Source organism: Balaenoptera acutorostrata, chromosome 2 (assembly GCF_949987535.1).
Source record: "Balaenoptera acutorostrata chromosome 2, mBalAcu1.1, whole genome shotgun sequence".
NCBI classification, from domain to species: Eukaryota; Metazoa; Chordata; class Mammalia; order Artiodactyla; family Balaenopteridae; genus Balaenoptera; species Balaenoptera acutorostrata.
Window position 1 is genome coordinate 134,850,206 of NC_080065.1, and position 18,882 is coordinate 134,869,087.

Sequence of the window (18,882 nt, forward strand, 5' to 3'; positions counted from 1 at the left end):
TAGTCGGGGAAGTCCTGTCTGACACCAGGGCATTTGTAGTTTTCAGTGGGGGGAACATTCCAGGCAGAGGGAGCAGCAAGAATGGGATCTGAAGAGGGTTTGCTGGGCATGGTTGAGGAACAGAAAGGTGGCCGATGTGGCTGGCCCTCTGTGAGCGGGGGATAGAGTGGTCGGATGTATGAGGTTCAAGGGGCTACGGGTGGCCCGGGCCATTGTAAAGACTTCCACTGAGTGAAATGGAGAGCCAGTGAAGGGTTTTGAGGAATAGTGGACTGATCTGACTTAGGTTCTTAACTAAAAAATGTTCACACAAAGATAACACCAAACTTAGATGGCTTTATACATTAATTCTAACAAATATCCAAGAAATAAGATTCCAGTCATAGAAGAATAGCAAAAGTGGATATAAGTCATTGTGTAAGGCCATATAACTGAAAACAAAACCAAACATTTAATATAAGATGAAAATTTGGGCTGATAGTACTCATGAATATAGATGCCAGAGTTCTGAATAAGATAATTGCAGAACAAATCTAACAGTGAGTAAAATAAAATCATGACTAAGCTTATCCCAGGAAGGCAAGATTGTTTCAACGTTAGAAAATATACTAATGTAATTCAGTACTTAACAGTTTAAAGGAGAAAACCCATATGATTATTTCACTGGGTGTCTAAAAAAGGCTTTCTTTTTAATTCAGCGCCCATTATGATAAAACTCTTCACAAACTAAGACTAATAGGGAAAATTATTTAACCTGGTACAGGGAATTTTTCAAAAATTCCATGGGTGAACTCTTTCCCATCATCATGCTGAGAGGTCTGGTCTGCCTGCATAGGTGTGGAGTGCCCCGTGAGCATGCTAGTAGTCACGGTGGGTGCAAGCTTTCCATCTCTGAACTCTACCACAGTGACTCTTTAAGCACTGGACCTGCAGCTCACTTGTTTGCCACCGGGAGTGGTACAGGACCTCTGGAGAAAAGCTCTGGTGTATTTTGACACGGCCAGCTGAGCATATTAGGGATTTAATGCATATGCCTCTTTCTCTTCCCAATTAAAAAAATAAGTACATACGCTGATCAAATAGTTCTATTTTGAGCGTGGTGGTGTATAATGAGATATATGAAAACAAGCATAATGCTACTGGAGCCTTCTAAGTGTTCCCTGTAGGTAAAATGAACTGTAAAAAAAATTTGCTTTTGTGTGTTACCTCACAAAGAGGCTGTTTCTAGACTCATTCAAATCTGCTTGTCTAATGGAAATATTAATAGTAGTGCAGCTATGATTTATTGAGCATTTTATTACATATACCAAGTTCTTACTCTGTACTCAGTGCATTACTTTCTGGGTGACTTCTCAACCCTGTGATATTTTTGTAGATGAAGGGGGCTTGTCCAAGCTCATCCGGTCAGGAAGGGGTGGAGCTGGGATTTGACCTTGGTCTGGCTCCCTGACTCCAGAATCTGAACTCATAAGCACCACCATGCTCACCAGTACCTCCTGGGACCCTGAGCTCTGGTTTTTTAAACACATCTGGTCACAGGCTTTTTGGCTTTTTGCTCTCTAGAATAGACAGAAGCCCGCCTCCCTGCAAAAACTCACATATCCTAGTCCTGCCTGGCACCCGCCTTGTTCCGATCAAGGCTCGCTCCTCACAGAATGGAGTAGCATTCCCTTCACTTTCCGTATGCGTGTCTCTTCTCTTCTTTGTTTCTGGATGTTTCTTTCTAGAGACAGGAATTTGTTTTCTCCCTTTTGTGTGTGGAGTGCAGAGTTGGGTAGTGCGTACGAGGAGAGCAGGCTGGGGGTGTTCTAAAGTCAGTGAAATAGAAAGGTATTGAACAAAACAAACGTGCAATTGTCCACGAGGAGACTGTAGGGTTGGCCCCTCCCCTCGGGGACTGGTAGAGGAGGACCCTCTGGACTGATAAGAGACGTCTCTATGTGGAGCAGTGGTTCTCAGACTTTGTGGGCATAAGAATTACATTGGGCAATGATTTTCAAACTTTTTAGTGTGAGAGGCTTGCTGGGCCCCACCCCCAGGGTTTCTGATTCAGTGGTTCTGGAGTGGGCTGAGCATTTGCATTTCTAGCAAGTTCCCAGGTGGTGCTCATGCCACTGGTCCACGCTTTGAGAACCACTCACCTAGGGAATCTTTTAAAAATGCAGCCTTAGGGATTTAGTTCATACAGATTGAGGTGCAGCCTGGATATCAGCATTGCTGAGTAATGCAAATGATTCTGATGAGGTAATAGGATCAGGGTCTCACTTTGAGGGCTGCATAAGAGGGCTTACAAGAAGAAAAATTGAGTAGCACAGTGCTAGATGTCTACAGTCGGTAAGTACATGCTGCACGTAGAGGAGATAGCCGTGTGCTGGCATGGTCTGGGAGGACCTTCGGGAGGAGGTGAGGGATCAACAGGGCCTTGCAAGTGGGTGGAGTGCCACTAAGTTTTATTCTGATGATTCCTGCCAGCCAGGCATAGGGATTAGGGGCTTGGGCTTTGGAACTAGATCTTTGTTCACATTCTAGTTCAGACTGCCCCTCGCTCCAGTCCTCTCACCTCAGGCACCCTCAGGCTTGTATAGTAGTAGTTAATTAGTCAGTGTCTGGCACATGACAGGCAGTGGTAGCTGCCCTCTCCTGGCGAGGCAGGGAAGAGGACATGAATAAAGGCATAGACGCAGAAGGGACTTAGGTCTTGGGGAGTGCTGTGGTGTGGGAGAAAGGAATGAGGCCAAGGAGCAGTTTGGCACTAAGATGTTAGATTCAGGGGTGTCCCGGCAGTGTGTGGCTGTCTGACTCCTTCCCCCTGCTCAGCCTGTATGGAGAAGGTAGGTTGTTGTGTTGCTGACGTTCTGTGGCTCCTACAGTTTGACCTTTTTTGTCCTGACCTTTTAGTTCACCTGGCCTGACTTCTTGGCCTCTAGTGAGGTAAATGTGGAGGACTTTTGGGCCACGATGGAGACAGAAGTGATTGAGCAGGTGGCCTTCCCCGCCAGCATCCCTATCACCAAGTTTGATGCCTCTGTTATTGCCCCCTTCTTCCCACCACTCATGAGAGGAGCTGTGGTCGTCAACACTGAGAAAGACAAAAACCTGGATGTGCAGCCAGTACCTGGTAAGGCCACCTGGTAGCTGGGGTCAGGGAAGGGTCCCGTCGCGTCTGGAACATTGTCCATGGCAAGACAGCATGTATGGTTGAGAAGGGGCCAGGCCCACCTGGAGGGCTCTTTCTGGAAAGATAATGACAACCTGTGACAAAATCCCCTGGAGATTAAAGTCATGTGCAGAGTTTTGAAGAGCTGCCAGCCACATTGTATAGGACTGACCCACATAGCCCACTGTCAGCCTTCTGGGATGCACTACACTGAACAGTGGGAACCCTCTGAAAAATGCTGATGATAGGGCTTCAACCCCAAAGATTCTCACTGAGAGATGTAGGGGGAGGCAAGGAGTCTGCCTTCTAAACAGGTCTTTCAGATGGTTTTTTAGATGCTCTGTGCTTATACGTTGAGAAGCCCTGGGCTAGCTCTTTTGAGGGCATCAGTTTCTGACAACTTGGGTTTGATTCCCAGCTATGCCACTCAGTGACCATGTGACCTCCACCAAATCCCTGCATTGCCCCGAGCCTCTGTTGCTTCATTTACAAAGGGGGCATGACATTGCTACCCACCACCTAGGTTGTTGTGAAGATTAAGTGAGCTAATACAGTTAGAGTGATGGCCTACTTTTTTTTTTTTTAACTGCAACTCAGAGTAGGCAATAGGTTCTACATCATGACTCAGCGTGATGGTCATGTAAGTAACACGTCTGTGTATATCTGTAACTAAAACAACTTTCATAAAACAGTACTTTCCCTTACCAAATGCAACATACTTGATTTTCTATTCTATTTCATTTTTAAAATCCTGGATATGACCTGCTAAATTGATTTTATAAGTAAGGCCCCTGCATAGTTTTGTTGATCAGGTTCAGGAATATAGTATATAAAGAGCATTTTTTAAATGAGAGCTGCTGTTCCTCATGTTGCTGCAGTTGTGTTAAGAATCTGAGATCATGGTTCTGGAAAAACTTAAAAGGTTAAAAGCTGACCCATTTCAGGGTTCTTTGCATGGGTGCTCTGCAGGGTATCTCCCCTAGATGTTCAAAGGCAGAAAGCTGGTTCTCAGAGACTTTGGGTATCTATAGAAGCTTAAGACCTGCCTTGAGTCCACCTCTCCCAGCCCCCAGGGCAGTGCTCGGGGCAAAGCCTGCTCGACTGTGGACCAGGCCCCCTTGTTCCCATCCTCGTGCATGAGGGACTCCGCAGGACCTCAGGTGGCTGGCAGTAGCGCCCTCCCATTAGCACGATGTCTCTTGCAGGCAATGGCAGTGCCTTGGTACGGCTGCTCCAGGAGGGTGCCTGCAAGCTCGAGGAGATCGGCTCCTACAGCGAGAAGGAGCTGCACTGCCTGCTGAGGCAGTGTGGCATCCCCTTCGGGGCAGAAGACTCCAAGGTGAGTCTCGGGGCAGCGCTGGGGGTAGGGACTTTGGGAGCAGACTGGTGGGCCATTTTTCTGGGCAGGGATATGAATACCCGTGACTGGGCCCTTGTGTTGGACACAGGGTGCTGGCGGGCAGGGAGGCCTGGGAGATAGCCAGCAGCCAGATTGTGACATGCACGCAAGGCCTTCCCATCCAGGCAGTTCCTCTGTTGAGGTAGTGGGTCCAGACTCAGGTTCAGGAATCCAGGCTGTCCTGTTAACTGTGTGTGGCCTTGGATAAGCTGCCTTACACATCTGAGCCTCATTTTCCTCATTTGCAAAGTGGAAATAACCAAAATACCAACCTCATGAAGTTTGCAGTGTCTAGTTATCACCTATCCAGGCTCTTAGAAAACAAGCACCATGGCATCCGTAGAGAAGGATGTGGAGGGGTGTGTGTATTTTATCCATACATTTTGTACTTCCCTTCATACTAATGTGCTCTTGAAAATCTGATGCTTCAAGTTCAGACTCAAATGTTGGCTCCTCTTTGACACTTTCCCTGCGCTGTAAAAAGTAGAGAGAACCCAGGCCTCAGAGTCTGGCAGCTTGATCAGTCTGGCTGGCTCTGTCTGTGACCTGGCCCTTACAGGGCCTCAACGTCCCCATATGTACCTGAAGGACATTGGGCTGGTGAGGCTCCAAGGCCCAATCTGGCCTTAACAGTTTATTCATTTGCTTTGAGTGAGTATTTGAAGTGAGCATTTGGTGCTGTGTACCAAGCCTGGTTGCTTAGCATTCACTGCTGTGTTTAATCTTGTCCTTGTGCTCTAGGACCAGCTCTGCTTCTCCTTGTTGGCCCTCTACGAATCTGTTCAGAATGGAGCCAGAGCTCGACAGCCCCCACCTCATCTCACAGGGGGGAAAATCTACAAGATGTGCCCCCATCAGGTAGGAGGATAACGAGGAGGAACTCAGGGTGAATTGGTTCATGTCAGTTTGCCCACGCAGAGGATCTGATTGATTCAGCTCATCCTGGGGCTGGCACTTAGGTCACTGGGCAGCTGTGGAATAGCTCCTTATGGGTCATCACCAGTGAGTATTAGGCACCCTACTGTGTGCTGGCCCCTGCATCAGCTGTTGAGGGTACAAACGTGAGCAACCAAGATGTCATTCCTCCCTGGGTGACCTCATATTGAGAAATAAAGTCACCATGGCTTGTGGCAACAGCTCTGCAGGAACTAGACAAGGACCAGAGATAGAAAGTAGCGGAGAGGGACCTGCTGTCTGTGGGGCCCCACGCAAAGAGCCCCATGTAAGCTTGGGAAGGGATGTGACCACTATGTCCTGAGTGGGGAGGGGTCCCCGGAGGCCAGTTCATGTAGAGCTTTGGAGGCAAGAGTAACAGTTTGGGTTTTCTTCTGAGAGTGATGAGGGGCCCATTGGATGGTTTGAATGGGAAATGGTCTGATTTGGGTTCTAGGAAGATCACTCCTTAGGCCCGTAGAGAGCATGCACTGGGTAGGCGCCAGGATAGCACTGGGAAGGTTGTGCCCTGTGTGACACAGTCATCCCAATCCAAGAAGATGCCAGTGTAGAAAACCCCCTGAACAGTGCTAAATGGGGAAGACGGCTTCGCAGAGCCTCCATTTCACTGAGTGGGCAGGGCGACTAGCTGTCGAGAGAGAGTCAGGTCATCAACTCCTTTCACAACCCCTGGCAGGTCAGAGCCTGCTCAGAGCCTCGTGTTCATGTGACTGGGGTTCATCTCAGGAGAAGCACTTGACAACACAGGGATGTGAGAGCTATAGCTCTCGGGGCTGTGGTGGGCCAGCGGTATTACTTGGAGGCGATAGCCAGGACTGGTAGGTGTGAAGGTAGGGAGGTAGAGGCAGAATTCTCCAGTGGACACACAGCTGCCCAGCAGTGGAGTGGTATTTGGGGGATTTGACGAAGGCTGTACCTTCATCAGGGGTTCTCATCTGGACAGCACCGTCAGGGTCTGCTCAAAATACAGATGCTTAGACTCCACCTTCAGTGGCTAATTCTGTAGATTTGGAGTGGGACCCAGGGACTTCCTCTAGCTGCTGGTGCCATGCAGCTTGGGAACCACTGGACTAGATGGTGTTCGGTGGGGTGATGTGGAGGGTGGGGTTTGGAGGTGATGCCTTGGTGGGTGGGAATGGGGGGAGCTCTCAGCCTCATTTGAGGCTCGGATGCTCCCAGCTCTTCTCCCAGCCTGCAGTGAGCTGCCGACTTCATTCAGGGACAGAAGTAGGAGGGAAGCAGAATGTCATGGGCTCTGGCAGGATGGCGTGACCTCAGTCATAAAACCTGATTGTCCATCTTCCTGGGAAGAAGCGAGTGGACCTGACTCGGTCTGTCTGCAGATTGGCTTCTTCACCCTGTGCTGTACTCTCCTCCTCCCCACCAGGTGGTGTGCGGCTCCAAGTATCTTGTGCGGGGCGAGAGTGCCCTCGACCATGTGGATCTGCTCGTCTCCTCCCGCCATTGGCCTCCTGTGTATGTGGTCGACATGGCCACACCAGTGGCCCTGTGTGCTGACCTCTGCTACCCAGAGCTGACCAACCAGATGTGGGGGAGGAATCAGGGCTGTTTCTCTAGCCCCACGGAGCCGCCTGTGGTGAGTTCCCTTCTGAGGAACTGCGATGCATCCCCCTGGTTCGTTGGGAAGACCCTCTGCAAACCATCCACCACCTTTTTTCTCCACCAGTGTTTTGTCTCAATGCTCTGGAACCAGCATTTACTCCACAAAATTTTACTGACCAACCCCTGTGTGTGTGTGTGTGTGTGTGTGTGAGGCCACAGCATGTCACTTAGGGCGCCCAGGGTGACCCCAGGTATCTTGGGGTCAAAGGGGTCACCTTGCAGTTAAGCCTAGAAAATTGCCACCTTTGAGGACACTGTGCGTGCTGACATACTAAAGGCCCACACCAACCCTGTTTTGGCTGTGAATATGCTGCATGGCATTCCTTGTGTTGTGATCTAGAGGCACAGTGGCTTAGAAAACGCTGACCGTATCAACCCCTTTCCTCTAATTAAAAGGGGAAAGTAAGGCCCTGGGGTGAAAATGGACCTGTCGAGTGTCACACAGCAGATTAATGGCAGGGCCCTGGTCTCTGTGTCTTGGTGCACTGTATCAGGCTGTGGTTCTTAGCACGGGCACATGCCCTTTGCTAGAAGAGACATTAGGACTGGTAATAGGAAGGGGATGTCATTGTCATCACTTGCCTTTTCCTTAGTCCATGGGGCTCCCTGGCTTTGTAAGGTGGGTGTGAGGCATTGCAGAAGGGCATCTGAGCCTCCACGGGAACTACTTCCTTCCAGTTCCTCTGCAGCCCCAGTCTGAATTGATTAGGCAGATATAAATAATAGCTCAGGTAATCCAGCATCTGCTCTGGGAGGTGGCCACTGTTACTGTCCCCATTCTCACATGAGGAAACGGAGGCACAGGAGGGGAGGAAAGGGGGACTTGCCCCAGGAAACGTGTTATGTGGTGACGGTAGGATTTAAACAGTGCTGGCTCACCCACAGCTTTCACTCTCACCCATCACACAGCTTGGACCTTAATCTTCCCTCACGTCACAGTGGCTTATCTCCCTTGCAGAGCGTGTCCTGCCCAGAACTCTTGGACCAGCATTATACGGTGGACATGACGGAGGCTGAGCACTCTGTCCAGCACCCGGTCACCAAGACTGCCACCCGGCGCATCGTCCATGCAGGCACGCAGCCCAGTCCTGGCGACCCCAGCGCTGGGCACCACTCCTTGGCCCTGTGTCCTGAGTTGGTGCCCTACGCAGCCATCCTGTCCTCCTTCGCAGACAGCAAACCAAACAGCGTCCGCCAGCGGCCCATTGCCTTTGACAATGCCACCCACTATTACCTCTACAACCGCCTCATGGACTTCCTTACCAGTCGCGAGATTGTCAACCGGCAGATCCATGACATTGTGCAGAGCTGCCAGCCTGGCGAGGTGGTCATCCGAGACACCCTCTACCGCCTCGGGGTTGCTCAGATCAAGACGGAGGAGGACGCTGAGGAAGAGGAGGTGGCCACAGCTGCAGAGTAAGCCGGGCTCTTGCGCAGGGACCGCACCGTCTCTCTCAAGCCATAGTAAGGCCCTTGCCCGAGGCAGATCCATCCAGGGGACCAGCCTCTGATGCTGGGACTGACCAAAGAGCTTCCATTTCCTGAGCACGGTGGAGCCCAGGGTCCTTGGTTCTCAACCTTCTGGGGGTCGGGAGAGGCACCAGGACACTCTTTACTAGCCCCAAAAGAGCACTTGGGTGGCACCATATGTTCAATAAAGGGGCAGGGAGGCTGAGAGAAGGCAGGTAGCTGCTGGCTTCCCAGGGGCGCCTGTGGGTCGGGGTGGAGGTCCTGGGTGGGCCAAGGCTGCTGAGGTGTCCCTTCCCACCCAGGGACACCGTTTTCAGCCCCTGCAGCCTGTTGACTTTGTCTTGGGGCTTTGGGGGCTTCATTAGCTCCAGGGGTCCCTTTGGGCTCTCGATTCTCCCAGAGGACGAATGCATTCCCCTCCTGTTCTTCCTGCACCCACATCTGGGGGCAGCTGAGAAAGGGTGAGCCACAGCTCTCTTCCAGGCCTAGCCTAGCCTCCCTGCCCCAAGCTTTGAGGAAGAGGATCCCCTTCCTCCTTTCCTGGTCACTGCTGCTGCGGCCTGCATCCTCTCTGGACCCTCATCACAGAGGGGATGTGGCCCGTGAGCATGACATAACCTGGGGGCAGTAGGAAAAACTCCCTTCTGTGAAGGGTAAGCAGACTGGGCCCTAAGAAAACAGCAGGACTGGCTCAAGTGCCCAAAGTTTGCTTAGGGCACGGGAATTGGCCGTGTTATTTAATTTATTGAGAGGAGTGGAATAGGTGGCTTTTTTCCCCTCCCTCTTCCCTGACCAGAATAAAGTTTATTAAATTATATGGTTTGGGCGTAACAGGAGTCAATTCCAGCCTCATTGTATGCAGCTCAGTGGGGTTGGGCTCCAGAGGTGCTGGGGTTGGTCACTCACCGCAGAAGGATGGAAGGAGGTCCCCGGGAATCCGCATGGCACAAAGACCAGAGGCCAGCTGTGTTAATGCTGTTAGTTTAATGCTGACAGAGACATCCCACAGTGTGACTGTTAGTTATGATGAGTCAACCTCGAGTGCGTGCTGCTTGCTTGGTGTGGCCAGCCACACGGGGCCCCTGCCTTCCAGCTCAGAATGGCAGGGGGGGCCGGACAGAGCACCCCAACCTTTAGCTGCCACCTGGCTCAGTGCAGCAGTATCAGACCCAGGGTGGGTGGGGCCGTGGAGAGAAGGCTTAGAGGGCAGAGAGGGACAATTAGATTATTCCAGAGGAGCCACCCTCCTCCAAGGACCTGAACCAAGTGCAGCCCTGAGCACCTGTCTGCTCTCCTTGATCCACTCAGCAGGTGTCCCTCCATTCGGCCAAGGCCCAAGGAGCCTTGTTTTTTCTCAAGATTGGGGCAGCTCCTGCGGACTTCAGAGTCACAAAACCAGTCTATTTCTATTGAAACAGGAGGGGAGGAAGTGGGAACAGGCTAAGAGTGAGCTGGGTATTCTCCCAGTTGGCATAGCACACATGAGGCCACAGCATTGAGAACTGGCGGGGGCGGGGCTGAGCCCCAGCCCCTGACTGGCAGTGATGGCCCAGGCCCTGGGAGTGGGGTTCTCTCCACCTCCTGTAGATCCCACATTCCTGAGTTTCAGAGCTGGGCCAGGCTGTTGAGTGAAGTGACCAAGGGCACAGTCTGTGTTCTCCCCCTGGTGCCCCATCCATGGAGGAGTTGAGAGCTTGGAGGAGGGGAGAGACAATACGTCCCTGTGATCACCTCCTCAGCAGAACTGGTAGTTGTTGGGTTGCAGCAGGGGCTGGGCAATGTCCCCCTGTTCACAGCAGGCCAGGTGCTCGCTGGAACTCTCCTCCTCTGGCTCGCTGCTGCTGCTTGGCAGGTTGCTGTAGTCCTGGGTGGGGGGATGTCAGGGGATGGTCAGAACTGATCAGTCAGGCCCAGCTTTAACCAGCCACCCACCCTGAGCCTGGCACCGCTCACCTGCTCTCTTCTATCCACTTGAACCTGCTCCTGAAGGAGGGAGCAGATTTGCTGGAAGGTGGGTCTGCGGGTCGGCTCCAGGGCCCAGCAGGCCTGCATGATGCTGTATCTGAGGCAGGACAGAAGCTACTTGTGGGCCTGGGACTCATCACGTCTGTGCACGCACGCACACACACTACAGGGTCCTGCCCCGCAGAGGTCCCAAAACCAAGTCAGAAGGGAGCTTCGCACAAGGCCAGTGCGAAGTCCTTGGTGTGCATTATCTAATCTTTCCAGTAACCCTGGGAAAAAGGGCTTTTTGTCAAAATGGGCATGGTAACTGAGGAGAAGAAAAGCTCAGAGATGCTATTTTGCCCAAGCTCCTAGGATGAAGGGGCACTCTTGCTGCCTGCAGGTAGGTTTAAGAGGCCAGTTGATGGTAGGACTAAAGTGGCTGAGGAGCTAGCTGGCTGGGTGCATCCACTGTGGCAGTAAGCGCCTGGGTGGCATAGGGCACAGCCGTGGAGAGACAGTGGCTGGAGAAAGATGCAGTGGGTGAGATGGGCCAGCGAGCGTGGGGGAAGGCTGTGGTGAGGGCAGGGAGCCAGTGGGGAGGCTCTGGGGGGCTGGCTGGCGTGAGGCGGCGAAGAGGCTGCAGCGGCTGGCTGGCTATGCTGAGCGAGAGGCTGGCTGCCCCCAGAGCTCGACAGGGAAGAGGAGAGCCTTCTTGAGGTCATAACAGAGTCTGAGTTAAACATTCATCATCCGCCTTAGGGCCAGCCCCAGTTAAGAGCCCTTTTTGAGAATGTCCCCCACGCTACCTGGGAAACCAGTGGAAACCCTGAACTTGAGAAAAGGGGTCTGTCTTAGTCCACTGTGGGCAAGAGGAAGCCTGACCCTGGAACGTTGTGGACAGGAAAGACAGGCCACACACCTTCCCATCCACTTCCAACAAATCCTGGGGTGTTCTTCCTCCCTGGGGTCCTTCACTTACATGTTCTTTGGGGCAAACGCGGGCTGGGCCATTTGGTATCCGTCCTTCACCAGTTTATAGAACTTGCTGTTCACCAGGATGCCAGGGTAGGGGTTCAGCCCTGCAAAGGACAAGATGATGGAAAAGACCATATTCCGTGCTCACCGGCACCTTCCCCCACACATCTTGGCAGGGCTGGGTGTGAAGGGTCCCAGCTGGACTGCGATGATAGAACAGCAGCTCCCCTTAGCAAATGTTTACTATATGCCGGGCACTGCAAAAGGCTTAGGCTTCTAGGACGTTGAAAGTCTTCACCCAGGCCTCATCCCACCCACAAAATTCCAGCACAGGCTTTGGAATAAGAGGTTGGTAGAGGAGTACATTGAAGGGCTTAGCCCAAGTTCCTGTGCCTAGTGCTCCAGAAATGGGAGCTGTGTCTTCATGGACATGCATGTTTCAGACAGTGAGGGCAAACAGCATTCTAGGAAGCAGCAGCTGCACAAGCAGACAGGTGAGGAAATAGCCTCGAGGGAGTGCCTGTCGAGGTAGAGGGCCTGCCCCGCCCACTGTGGTGCTGCAACGCTTGGTTTTAAGATACTTTGCCCATCCCTGCACTCTTAGCAGCCCTTGCTCTGCCCTGACCACCAAGTGTCCTTGACTAGCATCCTCCACGAGGTGTAGGACACTGTGGGTAACCAAGCACCAGTCAGCCCCACAATGAGCCTGCGCTGGGCCAGCGGCGTACCGAGTGAGAAGATCTCCCAGAGGAGGATGCCGTAGGACCAGACGTCGCTCTGAACTGTGTAGACGCAGTCGAAGATGCTCTCTGGGGCCATCCACTTCACGGGCAGGCGGGCCTGGCACAGCAGACCCCCGTCACCTTGCACCCTGGGTCACCACCCCTCCCCAGCCTGGCCCTACCCTCCCAGCACTCACATTGCCCTTGACGATGTAGTTGGAGTCATTCATGATGTCCCTAGCCAGACCAAAGTCCCCAATCTTGGCCACATGGCCACTGGTCAGCAGCACGTTTCTGGCTGCCACGTCCCGGTGGATGCACTGAGGGAAAGCACTGTAGGGTTAGTCTTGACCGTTCCCCTACCTGAGCCCAAGGTGCAGGAGGAACAGCCAGGGCCCCAGAAGGCTTCGGGTCCTCCTCGAGGAAGTGGGCATTGGTTTTGGTCCTGTACCCTGGGTCCTGTCCCTACCTTCTACCAAGACCCAGGTCTGGGAAAATTTAATATGGTCATACGATCAGTGTTGAGAAACCACCGTGACTCTGGCCCTCTGGCCCTGAGTGGCAGGAGCTGCCTCAGAGCTAGGTGGTCTGCATGGGCCCAGGAGCAGTGAGCCCTGGAGCTCCTAACAGGAGCAGGAGCTGCCACCCTCAGGGCCCTACCGTTCCAGGCCCTTCCCTAAACATCTGCACACACTGTAAGCCAATTCCACCTTCATGCCATTCTACGATTGTGCCCGTTTTTACGGGTGTCGAAACCTAGGCTCAGAGAGGTTCAGCAGTTGCTGAAAGCCACACAGCAAGCGGCAGAGCCAGCATTCAGGCTCTAGACTCCCAGGCCTGTGTTGTAAGGAGGACGACCCCCTTCACACACTCCCTTTTCTCCCCCTTGTCCTCACCCATCCAGCTTCACGGGGGGTTGGCTGCCCCTGCCCGCCCCCCAGCTGACCACACATCATAGGGACCTGTTTTCTGACTCACGTTCTTGGAAGCGAGGAATGCCATGCCCTGGGCCACCTGGCTGGAGAAGTGGAGCAGGTCACGCAGCTCCAGCGGCCGCCCGTCCTCCTTGTCTAGGTCTGGTGTGGGGGAGAGGCGTCAGGGCGGCCCCCCCCCACCTCAACCCAAGCAGCACTTCTTGTCTCCCTCAGCCCTGGTACCTCCTCCGCACCTTGCTCAGAGAATGAGTCATTTGATGAAGAAGTGGAGACGGGCCTCATCTCCACATAGGTGTCCACACCCTGGCTGGAGAAGCCGCTGTCCCTGCATAGGAGAGGGGGCCACGGGCTGGTCAGTGCCCATCACTGCACTGCCCAGCTCAGGCCTCTCCCAGCCACTCAGCAGAGAAAGGAAGGGACCTCAGGGTCAACTTGAACTTCCCTTTCTGACACCTCCTTTCTGAGTGATCAGTGACCTCTGCTTGGCCATCCAGTGAGGGAGTTTACAACCTGTTCTCTCTTTGGGCAGCTCTGCCTGTTAGGAAGTTCTCCACTGTTCCTAATGCTAATCTGCCCCCCCCCCGGCTATTCCTCCTCCTGGGTTCCTCGCTATGCCCTCCAGAAGCATCTCTCTCTTCTCTGGAACAGCCCAGCAGGGCTTTGAGCATATTCTAGGGCCCTGAGCATATTCCAGGGCCCCTTCTTTGAGCCCTCTTGTCTACGTTACGGCTCTCCCTTCTGGCTGCACATTAAAATCACTCAGGGAGTTCCAGATACTCAGACCACCAAACCAGAGACTTCAGAAACTAGGGGTAAAACCCAGTCATTCCCACTTACTCCAGGCAGTTCCCGTATGCAGCCAGAGTTGAGGACTGGTCTAGAGCAGTGCTGCTTAAACTTATCCATGTGCATATGAATCACTTGGGGAATCTTATTTAAATGCAGATTCTGACTCAGCAGGTTTGGGTAGGCCTGAGATTGTACATTCCTAACAGCTCTCAGAAGCCGATGAGCCTGTGCTTCCCGTGGCTGTTCAGGTTGAGAAGCACGGCTTCATATTGAATAGCCACCACTGCTTCTAATACTCCAACCAGATAGGAGTCCGGACCTCTCACCTCCTGCTCCCTCTGTGATGCAGCTGTGCGCCTTGACGATGTCCTTACCCTCATGTTACCAGAAAAACAACCTAGTGCTTTATTTATGGTTTGACCATTAAACTACCCACTCCCTTGGTCTAGAAAATATACTTCTATTAACGTAGCCTGGGATCCCATTAGTAGGACTGGTTCACATGCCATTTGCCCTTGAAATCACCTGACTCTGAATCCTTTCCCCATCTGTAGATTTGAAGATGGAAGCTAATACTTGACTTTAGTTCTCATTTTGAGTTGCTCTGGCCTGAGTTTCCAGCCTGCTGAGCCCCAGCGTGAGCCACCCTCTCAAAAGGGTGTCAGAAAATCAGAGAGAATCCCGCCAGCCCCCATACTCGAGGTCACTGGATGGAGTGAAAAGGCCTCCTTCCCCTTTTGCCTCCCCTGGCTTGGTAGCTGACATTGGTAGGATAGGAGCCCAGTGTATACCCTTCTTGTTCTGACCCAGCAGCCTGGCCCTGAAGCCTCACAAGCCCCGAGTCCAAGACTCCCAGGAGATCAGTGTAGCTCCGGTGAGCACTGGACGAGGAGTCAACAGAGTGGAATCCAGCCAGGCTCCGCCTCTGCCCCTGACTCGTGTGTGACGCAAAGGCCACTTCCTCTCTCTGGTTCCCCAGTGTGGCTCTGTCCATCTGCCTCTGGGTGGCTTCCAGGAATCACAGCATTGCAGGACGAGAGAGCAGACAGACGCTGAGGGGTTCAACCCCTGATAGCTTGCTGGGGAAACTGAGGCCCAAGTGGACCAGGGACCTGGCCACAGCTATGCTGCTTTGCCCCTTCTCATTCAACGCCCAAAAGACTCTATCCCACTTCTCCAGGGCTACCCGGAAGTGGAATGGGTGCCCTCCAGCCCCCGACAGCACATGCTATGGGAGAAACAGGGCCATTATCCCCAAGGTGTGCCCATCGCTAGCTAGGGCCCCGAATGGATCTTGGTTGATCTTTCACGTATGATAAAATGATTTCATGAATGCCTATCTCCACCAGACTGTGAGAGGCCCATCTTTGCCCTCAATACTCCCAGAACATAGTAGGGGCTCAAATATTTGTTGGATGATGGGAATAAGTAGGAGGAAAACTGAGTTGCCCATATAATATGGGCGGCTACTCCCCACTGCACAAACGGGAAGGTGAGGACCACGCAAGCCACCCAACCCTGAGCTGACTTTGGAGACAGACATGGGGGCCCCACCTCCCAGTCCTGGCCTCCTTCCTGTCTTTCACCAGGATACTACCTGCGGATGTATTTCTTTTCCAAGTGGATGTTCTTGTAGCCGGTGCCTGCCTTGGGGTCCTGGCCTGGACTCAGGCTGGGTCCCAGCATGGCCTCAGCCTTCCTTCGCAGAAAGTTGAGCAGGTCGCCATAGCAACAGTACTCAGTGATGACCAGGACAGGGCCTAGAGCAGTCAAGAGTGGGGTCAGTGCACCCCTAACGCACCACCCCGTGTGGACAGGAACATGGGGCAGGGGCAATAAGAACCCGGAATGGGACTCAGGAGCCCTGGGTTCTAATCCTGCCTGTCTGTAAGCAGCCCTCTCTGCTTTCCGGGTGACCTCAGTGACCCAACTGTCTAAAGCAGAGGAACCTCCAAAAAACTGTAGCTGAAGAATTCTTCCTTAGAAGGAAATCTATGACAGTTCCACACAAGTCAAAGCTGCTATAGGAGAAGAGATTGGAGCGGACTGAGAGTCCCGACAGGCCCTGGGGCACTTCTGTGGGCCCTGCGGTGAGTGTCCAAGCCTCTTTGAGTGGGGGCTTCGTAAGAGGTAGATTTGAAGGGCTTCACTCCAGACCCAGACCCATAGCATCATACTCCCTGGAGCAGGGCCCAGGCATCTGCACTCTTTTCTCCTTTTCCAGGTGACTCTGATGCCCTCCCATGTCTGAGAGCCACTGATCAGATCTCACACAACTGCCTGTCATCCATAAGCAGCTTCTGACCAGTCCAGGCATCTGGCCTAGAAATTCAAGGGATGCTGAGACAGGGATCCCACCTTCACTTTGTGGAGACGGGAAGGGGAAGGTGGAGTGAGGTAGCCCTGGGGCCCTCAGACACCCAAGAGGCCCTACCACCATGGGCCCCCATGCCTGCCAGGGCCCCTTACCTCCATGGGTACAGGCTCCCAGAAGGTTGACTATGTTCTCGTGCTGGCCCAGGTGGCTCATGATCTTCAGTTCTGACATGAGGGCCTCCTTCTCGTCAGCGTGAGCCGTGGCTGGGAGATGGGGCCACAGGTCCCACAGACAGAGAAAGGGCAGGACATGGAGAGCCACGCGCACAGACGCCCAGGGGAGCAAAGCAGAGGGGACCCAGAGCACCAAAGCAATCAGAAGCCGAAAGAGGCAGGAGAAATGAGGACACACGATGGGAGTTACGGGGAGAGAGAGAGGAGAGATGGCCTGTTACTGAGCTGGTTTTGGGTGGCAGGAGGCCAAGCTGTGGCCAGGCCATAGGCCAGGATGGCCTCTGTGCACCTCAGCCCCTTCGAGGCTCAGGCAGAAGCCCTTCCACACCCAGGAGTTAGAGGGAGCCGGGAGCTCACAAAGGAAGCCGAGAGTCCTCGCCCCCGATCCCAGGCTCTGTTCCACAGGCCCTGACAGGCTGAAAATGTGGGTGATGCCCTTGTGACAACAGAACAGACCCTCCCCTGGCATTTACCACCTCCTGCCCGCTCCCCCAAACCTGCTTCCTGCACTCACACTTCAGCATCTTCACAGCCACCTTCAGAACAGCATCTTCCTTGCCCAGACCAAAGGCCGTGGCCTCTACCACCTTCCCAAAGGCGCCTGCTCCAAGGGTTTTACCTGCCACACACAAAGCCTGCTTAGGTCCCGGGGCACCTAAGGGCCCACAGGCTCCCTGCCACCCACGCTGGCCCTGTGACAGGAGGGCGTGTTGGGTGCTGAGACCCTGGCTCACCAAACTGCAGGTTGTTCCGGGGGAACTCCCACTTCTCATTGTAGGGCAGCTGGGTTGGGTCGATGAAGGTGTAGCTGTTACCCCCGTAGCTCTCGATGATCTTCCAGCGCACCTGGTACTTGGGCTTCTGCAGAGGGAGAAGGAGGAGGCATGGGTCAGCTGGGCCTGGCAGGTGGCTCTTGGACATCTTCCTGACGCGGGAGGACGGGCTGGGCAGGCCCACCGCACAGCGGGAGGAGGTCGGTGTGGCCTGCGACGTGGTGAGAGGGGCTGTGTCATCTCATGCCCATGGCACCGAGAGCCCCGTCCCTGCCTGGCTTGGCCTTACCATGGGACCGTCCATTCTCCAAGCCTCAGTTTCCCTACCTGTGTATTGAAAGATTTGGACAGGACCACCTCTGAGGGTTTTGACAGCTCTGATAATTTGGTAATTCCTGAGCCAGGAGGGAGGGTGGAACCATCCATCCATCCATCCATCCATCCATCCTCCCATCCAATTATTACTTGTTTTATTTTCACTTGTGGTAAGAACAAAATTTACCATCCCAACCGTTTTTGAGTATACCGTTCAGTAGTGTTATATACAGTCACACTGTTGTGCAACCAACCTCCAGAACTCTTTTCATCTTGAAAAGCTGGAAGTCTGTACTCACTAAACAACAACTCCCTGTTCCCGCCTCCCCCGAGTCCCCAGCCACTTATCTCATGCATCTGACTGTTCTGGGTACCTTATTTAACTGGAATCATGCAGGATCTGTCCCTTTGTGACTGGCTTATCTCACTTAGCATGATGTCTTCAAGGTTCATCCATGTTGTTGCCTAAGTCAGCATTTCCTTCCTTTTTAAGGTTGAATATTATTCCCACCCAAATATTTCACCGAGTACCTATTTGTTTCAGGCATCGTTGATTCAGAGTTTGACAAAACAAGAGTCCCTGTCCCCTGGAGTTTGCATTCTAGTTGCTAAGACAGACAATCAACTCAGATACATACGTAGGAAATTTTCGAATAGCGCTATGGAGAAAAGAAAGCAAAGTAATAGGACAGAGAGCGCCGGGGACAACTGAAGACAAGTCAGGGAGGGCCCCTGAGGAGGTGAGAGGGAGCTGGCCACGTGAGCATCAGGGGAAGCACTTCGCAGGTGCAGGGAACAGAGGTGTGGAGGTCTGGGGGCGGGAAAGGTCTTGGCGAATCTAAGGGACTGGAAGGTACCCGTGTGGCTGGAGGGGAACCGGGGGCGGTTCTGGAGGCAGGAAAGTCTTGAGGGCTGCAATCAGCAAGTGAGTTCTCTAAGCGCAAGGTGAACCCTTTGAGGCTCGATGCAGGTGAGTGATGCATCCAACTACATTGCTAAAGGACCAACAGAAGAGACCCCACGTACAGGACAGTGAGCATCTGGAGGACCCGCATTCCTCTCAGGCTCTCCATGCTGTTCCAACCAGCCAGCTGGCGGCAGAGCCGAAGCTGAGGAGGAGTGGCTGCCCCTCTCCTGCCCCGGGCGGCAGCTGCATGGGGGCATCATGCCAGGGGTGCCCACGAGAAGTGCTGATGGCACACAGAGTTTAGGTGGAAAGTGGAAGCTGGGCTGGGGCGGTGGAGGACACTGAGGCCTCGGGTCAGCAGTCCAG

The 18,882-nt window shown here is 53.3% G+C and overlaps 2 protein-coding genes across 5 annotated transcripts in view; one reads left to right on the plus strand and one right to left on the minus strand.

Moving 5' to 3' along the window:
* HMGXB3 (HMG-box containing 3) overlaps positions 1–9,420 on the plus strand; it is a 61,969-nt gene extending 52,549 nt beyond the window's left edge. For all 4 annotated transcript variants that reach the window (XM_057540276.1, XM_007188665.3, XM_057540274.1 and 1 more), the window contains 5 exons: positions 2,899–3,118; positions 4,363–4,496; positions 5,298–5,414; positions 6,898–7,107; positions 8,092–9,420. In XM_057540276.1, coding sequence (XP_057396259.1) covers positions 2,899–3,118; positions 4,363–4,496; positions 5,298–5,414; positions 6,898–7,107; positions 8,092–8,553 — 1,143 coding nt within the window. In that variant the 3' untranslated portion in view covers positions 8,554–9,420. The remainder of the gene's footprint in view (positions 1–2,898; positions 3,119–4,362; positions 4,497–5,297; positions 5,415–6,897; positions 7,108–8,091) is intronic.
* A 150-nt stretch (positions 9,421–9,570) lies between these two features.
* CSF1R (colony stimulating factor 1 receptor) overlaps positions 9,571–18,882 on the minus strand; it is a 30,805-nt gene continuing 21,493 nt past the window's right edge. Inside the window, exons 11-21 of the mRNA XM_007188668.2 lie at positions 17,256–17,382; positions 17,036–17,140; positions 16,441–16,551; positions 15,569–15,731; positions 13,416–13,507; positions 13,226–13,323; positions 12,445–12,567; positions 12,254–12,365; positions 11,530–11,629; positions 10,557–10,665; positions 9,571–10,467 (exon numbers count right to left, since the gene is read on the minus strand). Coding sequence (XP_007188730.2) covers positions 10,339–10,467; positions 10,557–10,665; positions 11,530–11,629; positions 12,254–12,365; positions 12,445–12,567; positions 13,226–13,323; positions 13,416–13,507; positions 15,569–15,731; positions 16,441–16,551; positions 17,036–17,140; positions 17,256–17,382 — 1,269 coding nt within the window. The 3' untranslated portion in view covers positions 9,571–10,338. The remainder of the gene's footprint in view (positions 10,468–10,556; positions 10,666–11,529; positions 11,630–12,253; positions 12,366–12,444; positions 12,568–13,225; positions 13,324–13,415; positions 13,508–15,568; positions 15,732–16,440; positions 16,552–17,035; positions 17,141–17,255; positions 17,383–18,882) is intronic.